We start from the raw sequence: 12096 nt of genomic DNA on the forward strand, positions 1-12096 counted from the left end.
AGAATCACAATAGCACATTCCCTCTAAGGAGTGTTGTCTAGACAACTACTGGTGGCCAGGAGAAAACAGAGATAAGAGAATCCCCAGCTATCAACAGAATGGAATTTCATGGATGGACAACAACTCAACAGTAGTTAATGCCAGCAGGAGCTGTCACACCACATTTGTCAGTGGACACATGGATTACTGCAAGATAAATTCTCAGGGATAGCTAAAAACCAATCTATGTTATTGTAACTACATCCCTGGTTATGTACACCACCATACCCCTTCACTGGGCACCCAGGGAGAGCCAATAGGGGCCAGTGTATACATGGATTTGTACACCAGCGCCCAGACAGCTTGTCTGGGCTTGTCTGAAATCTTACTTCCAGGGATGGAGGTCCCAGGTGGTCTACTGCCCTGTGCAAATGAAATTCTTATCCCCACAAAGAAGGAATGTGGGACTGGCAGGCAGAGCCACCATGATCCCAATCACTAGAGAGTCTTCAACTAGCATTTATTAAGTGCTTACTATATGCCACACAAGCTTTTCACATGTCTTATTTCATTTTATCTTCACCAAGCACAATCCTATTGGAGCTATATGCACACCTGTAACTTTCATTTTATAGATGGTGATAAGAGAGGTGAAGTGATAGGTCCACAGTCAAAGCTGGTAAATGGGGAAAATGTGCATGATGCTATCTAGGTCTAGAGCCCAGGCTCTGAAGCTCTGGGCTGTATGGCCTTGGCTGCATGAAATGGATTGTGGGGTGAAGAGAATAATCTGCCTGGAAAATACTAGTTTCATTCTGAGATCACTTAGGTGCCAGTTTTGTTCTGTGCATATTATTTCTTTCGACTCAGTGGGCACATCTACATTTCCTCACTGGGGAGTCTCTCTGCAGTTGGATTCTTAGCTTGGCTCACCAGGATCACGGTGAAAGTGCATGGGACCACAAGGTGAAGGGAAGAACAGTGCCTGCTCAGAGGATGCACAATGGGGCGTGGCTGCCACCCTAGGGCAGCATCTCTTGCCCAGGACACCTCACTCTTCTGTTCTCTTTCTAGGAAGCTATACAGCACAACTCCTTCTTCAAGCCAGAAAGGAAACTGGAATATGGAAATGTTGATGAAGCATTTAAAATGGTTGATCATATTCTTGAAGGTAAAGAAGTAAGGGAAGGGTAAGCACCCCTGGAAGACTTCTAAGCGTGTCCAGTTTAACGCTTCCTTTGTCTTCTGGAAATCATCTGGCAGCCTAGGCGGGGGTTGCTCCTCAGGAACAGGTGTTCACAACATGTTTCCCTGTCTCTGGGGTAGGCGAAGAGCCAATGGGGAGGCAAAACAAGAGGCAAGACCCTCCCCTGTGCCCTGACCCCTCTTCCCTCATCAAGGCTCTGGCTGTTAGAGATGTCATTTCCTTTCCTGTTCACAACCACCCTACAGAGGGTACTATTATCTCAATCTTATAGGCTGGAAAATGGAGGCTCAGAGTAACTGTAGAGTGTAACCAAGGTCACACAACAGCTACTAAATGACGAAGTTGGCCGCTGAATTGATAGGTTTTATTAGGATTTCCAAAATCCAAGTCTCTTCTTCATCCTTTCTCTCTCTGATTCTCTCTCTTCCTTTCTTCCTTCTCTGCTTTCTCTTCCCTTCCTCTCCCCTTCCCTTTCTCCTTTCTCTTTCTTCCAAAATTCTTTCCTGTATATGTGTATGTAATTAAAATTAAATTTGCCTCTTAGAAAATAGTTAATTATAACTTTCCAGTACAATTCTTTCCAGTACAATTTTAGCAAAATTTTTCTTTAAGAATTTTAATATTTCAAACAATTTTAATTTTAAAACTTACATAAAAGTTGCAGAAACATTAAAGAAACTCCCAAATATCCTTCACTCAGATTACACAATTTTATACACACACACACACACACACACACTTCTTTGGAGCCATTTGAGAGTAAATTGTAAACATGATATATATCTCTTTACCCCTAAATAGTCAGTGTTTGTTTCCTAAAAACAGGATATTGTCTTACATAAACACAGTTATCAAAATCAGAATATTAGCAACACATATACTATTAATCTACACAGCTTATTCAAATTTTGCCAGTTGTCTTAATAATGTCCTTTATAGTGGTGAACTGAGATCATGCCACTGCACTCCAGCCTGGGTGACAGAAGGAGACTCCATCTCAAAAAAAAACAAAGCAAAACACACACACACACACACACACACCCCTCCCACCTTCTTAATTTTTCTCTCCAACCTCTATCACAAGAATAAGAAGACTCCTAAGACACGTGTCATCCTGAGTGCACAACCAGAACTGTGTAATATGTCATCAGTCAGCCCAGCTTCTTAAGTTCCAAGCCCATCATGTCTCAACTCCATAGGTGTGTTAAACTTGAAGCATGTTCAGGGGCTGACCCAGGAAATGTCACCTGCAAGCTGGAGGAAAGACACCTGGGACTGTCACCTAGCAGTTTTCCTTGGCATTGTTTCTTATTAGCTGTGTGACCTAGCAGGGCACTTCTCAGGGCTCAGTCTCCCTGTTTTAATATTATATGGATAAAGTAAAAACAATTTCAAAGGTGAATTACAAAGATTATAAGAGATAATCATGTGTTCTTGGCATATAGCAACCAATCAATAACTGTGTGCAGTGATTTTTAGATTTAGATAATTTTGTTGTTCTCCTGTAAAGGTTTTCTATTAGTGAGATACATTGGCAGGTGTTCATTTATCAAACCCAGTGTTTCCAAGATTTTCTCTTTATAGGAATCACTGGGGATGTTTATGAGACCTAGAGATTCCAGTGCCCTTTTTTAGAATTATAGAGGATCCAAAGCAGCCCAGGAATCTGTCTTAACAAGATTTCCAGGTAATTCTTAGGGCTAGTAAAATGTAAAAAACACTGGAAGGGTGAGTTTGATATATGGCAATGAAGAGAAAAGGCAGGTACATTTTTATCAAAGGAGTTCATGGCATGAGCATGTTGGAAATATCAATATTTAGGGGGATTCCTTCTCTCATGTTTGTTGCTTGACATAATGAATATTTGTGCAAGAATTCCGTTATTGTATTTTTCCTTGATATATTCTTTAATTATCTAATTCAATTAGGTGATTGGTTTATTCTGTCACTTGAATTTTTGTTACTGCCCTATACCCTATTGATAAGTATAAAAATAATACAGGAATATTTAAAAGGACATTTATATATTACTTTTCAGTATAAATACCAGGTGTAGTGGCTCATGTCTATAATCTCAGCACTTTGGGAGGCCAAGGCAGGACATTTGAGGCCAGGAGTTTGAGACCAGCCTGGTCAATGTAGCAAGACTACTTCTATTAAAAAAAAATAAGAAGAAGAAAGGAAGGAAGCTGGGTGCCGTGGCTCACACGTGTAATCCCAGCACTTTGTGAGGCCAAGGCAGATGGATTGTTTGAGGTCAGGAGTTTGAGACCAGCCTGGGCAACATGGCAAAACCCAGTCTCTAATAAAAATACAAAAATTAGCTGGGTATGGTGGCAAACACCTGTAATCCCACTACTTGGGAGGCTGAGGCACCAGAATGGCTTGAATCCAGGAGGCAGAGATTGCAGTGAGATGAGATCACATCATTGCACTCCAGCCTGGGTGACAGAGTGAGACTGTGAAAGAAAGAAAGGAAGGAAGGGAAGGGAAGGGAAAGGAAAGGAAGGGAAGGGGAAGGAATGGGGAAGGGAAAGGAAAGGGAAGAAAAGAGAAAAAAAAGAAAAGAAAGAGAAAGAAGGAAAGAAAAGAGAAGGGCAGGCAAAAGAAAATCAGTTTTCATCCTCTTGACTCACTAGTTTGAGTCTAGTTTTTCCTTTGTCTGCTATTGTCATTTGGATTATGAGTTTCTGATTACTTATTTCAATGAGAAGTAATTGGAAGTAGTTATCATAACAACACTTCATCTGTCTTCTAAGAAAATAGGTGTTCCATACTCTGGCCTGTAGGAGTGGGGGTAGGGAGAGATAGAGCATCAGGAAGAATAGTTAATGGTTGCTGTATTTAATACTTAAGTGATAGGTTCATCTGTGCAGCAAACCACCATGGCACACATTTACCTGTGAAACAAACCTGTACCCCAGAACTTAAAAGTTGAAGGAAAGAAAGAAGGAAATAGGTGTTCCAATAAAAAAAATTTTAAGATAAAAGATGTGGAGCATTACAGCAGGTCTTTTGTGTTCTTGGAGGCGGTGACGTTATTGTTCTTATGTGCTGAGAGATAGATTTCAGTTCTATCTAATCCTGGTGTCATAGCACTGGAGGATGCTAAAGATCACCATTTTCAAATGAGCCAGCTGAAGCTAGAGAGGCTACCTGACTGATCAGGATCAAATCTAAGAGTTTTCCCAACTCCAAAGTTAGTATTCTTTCCTCTACATTATCCTGCTTCTCATTTATCTCATTAAAATTCTGTTAGCGGGGACGTGCTTTATACTGGAGAGCACAGAGGACAATCTCTATAGCAGGATTTGCAAGAGACCCAGGCAGCCCAGAAACAGATTATTTTCCCTAAACCTGTCCTTTTGGACATGGCACAGATAGACACCTTCACATCATAGTAGATTTGGGGCTTTAAGGGCCTCTTATTAAAATGCAAATGTGCCTAGAAGAATCACTCCTAAACCCATAGTGGAATAACATTTTATCTCAGAGATTAGTTGATCAAATTGGTTTCCAACCTGGAGAGTTGAAAGCAGCACCCTAAGGTAAAGAGGGGACACTATGGGTAGGGGCTGTCGGGGTGCAATGCAACAGGTTTCTAAAACTTTGCCTACTGTACAGATTTAAACAGAATTTAAATTAGCTCTGTCTAATATTTTTTAGGTATGTATATTTTAAATAAAGTGAATACTTAACAAAATAAATTCTAAGTGGATAGGCAGAATCAATAATACTGCAAGCTTGAATTTGAGCCTAGTGACAATGACATGGGTCTTCAGACTTTGATAAAAGCTTAAATTGAAGTTAAGGTCTGAGCTTGTGAAATTTTAATGTTTTTATTTTATAAGTGAAGCAGAATCTGTTCATTTTTCTGTGCTATTTTTTGAACTCAGATTTTGGATAAGATAGGAAGTCCGGATTTCAACATAAAACATCCCATTGGGAATCTCCCTCAAACAATTTGCAAATCACTATTACTGAGCAAATTTTTAATATTTAAAAGTACTGCCTTCCACTAATATGATGGCCAGTAATAATTATATTCTGTTTGTTCCCTCTGCTTTTTATTCTTTTCCCCACCTTCCTGTGGGTTGCCTGAATATTTGTTTAGAATTTTATTTTGATTCATCTATAGTGTTTATTAGTATATCTCCTTGTACAGATGTTTTTTAGTGGTAGCTCTAGTTTACACACACACACACACACACACACGTGCATGCACACACACATACATACATGTAAAAAATAAAATTTATATGCATAAAGTATAAAATATCACAGTCTGGTATCAACATTTTTCAAGTTCAAGTCAAGTGAAGAAACTGCCTCCCTTTACATCCTTCTCCTCTTTATAATATAATTGATTCTGTTTAACTATTTCTTCTGCATACATTCAGAATCACATGAAACAATGTTATAATTTTGCTTCAGACACAATTAAGAAAACCCAAGAAGAGAAAGAAAGGCTATTGTATTTACTGGTATTTTTATTCTTTCTGTTGTTTTTTTTCTTCTTTACTGATGTTTCAAGATTTCTTTATTAAAAAAAAATTACTTTCTGTCTGTTTCAAAAACTTCCCTTTGCCATTATTTTAGGATAAATCTGTTTAAAACAAACTCTCTTTGTTTTCCTTCATCTGAAAATGTCTTGATTTCCCTTTCATTGTTGAAAGATATTTTTGCTGGATATAGAACTCTGAGTCGACAGGTATTTTCACAATAGAAAAATTTTTACCACTTCTTCTGGCCTCCACAGTTCCTGAAGATAAATCTGCTGCCTTTGAAAGTGCTTTTTTATTTCGGAGTTGGAGTCTCACTCTGTCATCCAGGCTAGAGTGCAGTGGCATGATATAAGCTCACTTCAACTTCCACCTCCCAGGTTCAAGCCATTCTCCTGTCTAAGCCTCCCGAGTAGTTGGGATTACAGGTGCCCACCACCACGCCTGGCTGACTTTTGTATTTTTAGTAGAGACAGAGTTTCACTATGCTTTTTTCCTATAGATAAAGTAGTGTTTCTTTCTCATAGCTTTCAACATGGTATCTTTGTCTTTAGTTTTCTGAAGGTTGACTATGATGTGTCTTGGCATGTGTTTTTCTTCGAATTCATTCTATTTGGGATCACTCAGCTTCTTGAATCTGTAGATTTGTGCCTTTTGCCAGTTTGGAGACATTTTTAGCCATTGTTTTTCAAATACTTGATCTCAGTGGCACAAATGTTAGATCTTTTGTTATAGCCACATAGGTTCCTGAGGCTCTGTTTATTTTTTTTCCAGTTTATTTTTTTCAACTTTTCAGATTGGCCAATTTTTATTGTTCTATATTCTTGTATATGAATTATTTCCTCTGCTCTCCCTATTTTGTTGCTGAGCCCATCCCTTGAGCTTTTAAAATTTTGTTCATATGTCTTAATTCTAAAATTTCTATTTGTTTTTTCTTTTTATACTTTCTATTTCTTTGCTAAGTCTTCAGATTTTTTCATTTGTTTCAAGGGTTTGTGTAATTGCTTATTAAAGTATTTTTATTACAGCCGCTTTGAAATCCTTGTTAGATAATTCCAACATCTGTATCATCTCAGTGTTGGCATCTGTTGATTGTCTTTTCTCGTTGAAGTTGGGATTTTCTTGGTTCCTTGTATGAGTGATATTTGATTGTATCCTGGACATTTTAGATATTATGTTGAGACTTTGGATCTTATTTAAATATTCTATTTTGCTAGAATATTCTGTTTTACTAGACTACTTCAACCTTTTGCTGATGCGGAAGGAAGGGGTGATGCCTTGTTACTGCTAGGTAGGGGTTGTAAGTCCAGGTTCCCCATGTAGCATCTGCTGACACCGCACCAACAGAGAGGCTGGGATACCTCACTGCAGCCTGACGAGGGTGGAACTATAGATTTCCTACTCCACCTTTACAGTAGGGGTGGGGCTGCAGTTTTTTTCCATGGTGTTTGCCAAGAGTAGAGTGCTTATTGTCTAAAAGTTTTTTGTCTTTCTAGTCTTCCCCTTTTCTGGTCCTTTGACTAGGGTGAGTAGGCTTTTCTTGAGGATTTTTTTTTTTTTTTTGTCTTTGCCTGTCAGTATTTTTAAATTGCTGGCTTCTATGAAACTAAGTCTGGGATATCTGAAGCAAACAGCAACAACAACAACAAAGCCCACTGAACTCAATGCTGTGTCTTTCCTTGGGTCCTGAAGTCCCTACCTGGTCTGCCTTCTTTCCACCTTTCAGAGTCTTCTTATGTTTGTTTTATAAATAGTGTTCAGGGTTATCTGTACTTAACAAGTGGGACAGGGAGCAGTATATCTACCCCCACTTGTCCTCAAACTGTAAGCCTCTACATTCTAACGTTCCTACTCCTCTGCTAACAGCGCTGGCTCCTTATGACCTACTAAATCAAAACCCCTCTGCTTTTGGCTCTAGAAAATCATACACCTTTCTCTAGGACGCTGTGACCTAGGTATTAGCAGACACAAAAGATTCTCCTACAGAACTTTATTTCAAATCTGTAAGTAGACTGAAAGCTAAACGTTGCTGTTTGTTACATTTCACTGTGCAGCCTGTTGCCCCAGCAGAAGCACTGTCAGTGGAATTTCTGCACAATGGGATAACAGCTCGGGGACACTACCTGTTTTTTCTAAATATCTCTTGACTTTCATGTATTTTCCTGTAACAGGTGAAATACATATGGGAGGTCAAGAACATTTTTATATGGAAACCCAAAGCATGCTTGTGGTACCCAAAGGAGAGGATCAAGAAATGGATGTCTACGTGTCCACACAGTTTCCCAAATATATACAGGTAACATGGGGCCATTATGAAGATGACTATGGCTAAATGATTTCTGACCTGTAAAATATATCAAAAGCAATTAGAGATAAAAGTGTATTTGTGTGGTTGAGGTGGAAAGATCACTTGAACCCAGGAGCTCAAGGCTTCAGTGAGCTATGATTACACCACTGCACTCCAGCCTGGGAGACAGTGTGAGTCACTGTCTCTAAAACAAAAGAAACAAAACACAAAACAAAACAAAAAATATCATTTCTTCAGAAACTGAAGAAATATTGAATACTAATAGCCATATTGATTTGGGTATTAATAGCCATAGTTCAATGCTTTTAAAACAGTGTTATTAAAGTAGAGGCCTTTTGTTTGTGGATTGTAGCTTTAAAACCAGTTATGGAATCAGCAGCTCTCTTCCTCAGCTCTTGGCACAACTATTAAGAACACAAAAGAAGAAAAAGGAAGACGTGCTCTCCAAAGCCTATGGTGCCTAACTCACATGAAACAGTTAGGAAACAATATTGAAAAGGATACAACCAGGTGCTAAATCAGTGAAAGCAAAATTTACATGGGTGGAGAAATTGGGAAAAAGGAGAGTTTGCCAAGGGCTAGAATCATCCAGGAAGTCCCACAGAGAAATCTTAAGTTTGGATTCAGAGTGAGAGTGAGGTTTGTCTAGATGGTAGCACACGAGAGGTCTCTGCAGCAAGATCAAATTACATCCATTCATTTACTCATCTCTTCTGCAAACATTTGTTGCCTCTGTGCTGTATCTCAGGCAGCGTGCATGGAAAGAAGGAGGAATAGCACAATGACTACCACAGCTGGAATGGAGGGCGCCTTTAGGGAGGCTAGGTTTAGGCATCAGGGTGAGAGTTAGGGAAATGAAGCAGAGAGGTCTTGATTCTAGTCATAAGGAGCCAGTGCTGTTAGCAGAGGAGTAGGAATGTGAGACCGTGGAGAATGAGGCCTTGTAAAAGGTGGGATTCTAAGGAGGTTCAGGGGAACTCCATTCCAGGCCTGCTTTGCTCTTCACTCCCCATGGGTTGTTGGGTCCATCACCTTATCCATCTCAGGCTTCCTATCTGTAAGAATCATTGTTAAAATTAAATGACCCCTAATCACTAAGATGGCAGAAAAGAGTGAAATCTGCATCCAGGAAAGACCAACTGGTCACCTTTAAACTTTAGCAGCAATCCAAGCAAGAAGTGAGAAGGGATTTTTTTTCCCTGAGACAGAGTCTCACTTAGTCATACAGGCTGGAGTATAGTGGTGCAATCTCAGCTCACTGCAACCTCTACCTTCCAGGTTCAAGTGATTCTGCTGCCTCAGTCTCCTAAGTAGCTGGGATTACAGGCATGTACCACCACATCTGGCTAATTTTTGTATTTTTAATAGAGATGGGGTTTTGCCATGTTGGCCAGGCTGGTCTTGAACTCCTGACCTCAGGTGATCCACCTGCCTCGGGATTATAGTTGTGAGCCACCATACTGGCCTGAGAAGTGCTTATTGTCCAGTAGAGATAATAAAATGCAGGGAAAAGACCCATGTTGAACGAGGCCTAGAAAACTGCAAAATCCCAAGGCTACAGGAAACGTATATTTAGGGATTAGGGTGAATAGGATAATTTAGGTGTAATTCATGGGGAAAATACAAAAAAGTATGAGCACAAAAATATCTCACTGGTAATGAAAAGACTACTAATTAGTTTCGGCAATGTTATTATAGCCAAGTACTGTTGAGATCAGTTGGAGCTGCGTGCCAGGGTTATTGGACATTATCCCATTATTTAGCATAACCACCCGGTGTGGGTATCATGTACAACATTAAAGAATCAAAACATCTAGTGACTGTCACACTCCCATTTCAGAGGACAGTTTTTTTGTTGTTGTTAAGGTCATGGGTGTGAAAATGACACACAATTAAGTTCTTGCTGAAGACGGATCAGATTAATCAGAACGATTATTGTTCACAGGACATAGTTGCCTCAACCTTGAAGCTCCCAGCTAACAAGGTCATGTGTCATGTAAGGCGTGTTGGTGGAGCGTTTGGAGGGAAGGTGTTCAAGACTGGAACCCTTGCAGCCGTCACCGCATTTGCTGCAAACAAGTAAGTGGAGAAAATCTGCTAAAAATAAAATGAAGTCATGCTGAAAGTTCTCACTGTCAGAATCAGTGAGGAAGAAACTGGGCCAAGATTATTTAATATCACATATGCTATACAAACACACAAGCTGCCAGCTTATTACATTAACTCATCTTATATTGTCCTATAGAAACCAAAATAAAAATCAATTACTGAAAATAATAAAAGCCACAGAAAAAAATATCATGATACCTAGAAAGTAGACAGAAACAGGTCCTGAATGGGTGGGAGTTACTTGTCCTTTGCACCTGCTGGATTGAACTATATATGTTGAGGTCATATGTATGACTTTTGAACCATGTAACTACATATACACATACGCATATGCATATACACACATATACATATATATTTATATACATATACATAAATGTATATATATATGTACATTCCCCAATGTATCAAAGATATTTTTATAAAATGGGGTCCCCATACACATATATATACATATACATATATACACATATATGTACACACATACATATATACACCTATATGTACACATATACACACATACACATATATGTACACATATACACACATACACATACACATATGTACACGTACATATATATGTACACATATATACATATATACATGTGTGTGTATACACATATGTGTGTATGTATATGGGTGTGTGTGCGTGTGTATGTATATATGTATATGTGTGTATATGTATATTCTATTGACTTGAGACTTTGCTTTTGTTCTACTTATATTAATTTATATTGTCATTTTCCTTTGAGGATCTCAAAACATTCTAATGGAACATTTTCTCTGAAGCAGGCACACTCAGAAAGCTTAATTTGTTTGCTGAAGCAAAAAGACCTTGATTCCAGATCTCTCCTACCAGGGAGCACTTAGTAGTTAGGCAGCACCTGCATTCTTCCATTTGTGGCCAGTCTAAAATAAGACTGTGGGATCATTTTCCTCTAATAAATGTTTTTATTACAATGGGAAATGTCCCAAAGCAATGCCCTGGAGCCCCTGGCACCCAAGAGCCTCTGTCCCACAAGTTGTAAATGCCTGGCGTTGTTCCCTGACCTAACAGGAGGAAAGGCCACTGTGTATGTCTGAGATCAGCAGAGACTAGTCATGGGAGTAGTTGTGTTGTTCTGTGATGCATGTGAGCTCCACTCAGCTATACTCAGGCTCTTGCTATGAGTTATATAAACCCCAGATAATGCCTGCTAGGTAAGAGAGTTTACCTCGCTTGCTTTTTTTCTGTTTTAGACATGGCCGTGCAGTTCGCTGTGTTCTGGAACGAGGAGAAGACATGTTAATAACTGGAGGCCGCCATCCTTACCTTGGAAAGTACAAAGTAAGTATAAGAAGGCATGGAAGAAAGATTTACCTTGTAGATATAACATCCTATCAGTGCACAGGGCAGCCTTTGGCTACTCTCTAACGGGAAGTAACAATGAGCAAATCAACAAACAGAGCATCTATTTAACTTTCCATTCGTTGTGCTTTTGATTACCAGCTGGTTCAATGAGGCTTTTCTGGTTTGCTCAAAAATGTCATTTTCAGAAATAAAACACTTAGTGCCAGCTGGTATTGACTGTACAGAGTGAATAACTAGAAAACGTGGGTTTGTACATCCATTAAAGTAGATTTGATTACTGCACTTATTCCCACATATTAAATAAGTAAAAATAGAATAATTCCCATAACAGTAGTCTTATGTGAAATTGCAATTATTTGTAAATGATTTCCTCATTCTTCAATAATATATCAAGGATATTTTTGTAAAATGGGGTTCTAGAAATTCATAGAAAAAAAATTGTAGTAGAAAATAGTGGTTCTTTTGCTTTATTATTATTTATTTGAGACAGAGTCTCCCTCTGTCACCAGGATGGAGTGCAGTGGCACAGTCTTGTCTCACTGCAACCTCCACTTTCTAGGTTCAAGTGATTCTCCTGCCTCAGACTCCCAAGTAGCTGAGACTACAGGTACACAACACCACGTCCAGCTAATTTTTGTAT

The 12096-nt window shown here is 39.0% G+C and overlaps 1 protein-coding gene across 1 annotated transcript in view; it reads left to right on the forward strand.

The window, feature by feature from the left end:
• AOX1 (aldehyde oxidase 1) overlaps positions 1 to 12096 on the forward strand; it is a gene marked incomplete in the record, with an annotated part of 92023 nt that overhangs the window by 41349 nt on the left and 38578 nt on the right. The window contains 4 exon segments of the mRNA NM_001308444.1: positions 1054 to 1150; positions 7860 to 7984; positions 9942 to 10075; positions 11345 to 11432. Coding sequence (NP_001295373.1) covers positions 1054 to 1150; positions 7860 to 7984; positions 9942 to 10075; positions 11345 to 11432 — 444 coding nt within the window.

The sequence above is a fragment of the Callithrix jacchus genome, chromosome 6 (assembly GCF_049354715.1).
Source record: "Callithrix jacchus isolate 240 chromosome 6, calJac240_pri, whole genome shotgun sequence".
Taxonomy (NCBI): Eukaryota; Metazoa; Chordata; class Mammalia; order Primates; family Cebidae; genus Callithrix; species Callithrix jacchus.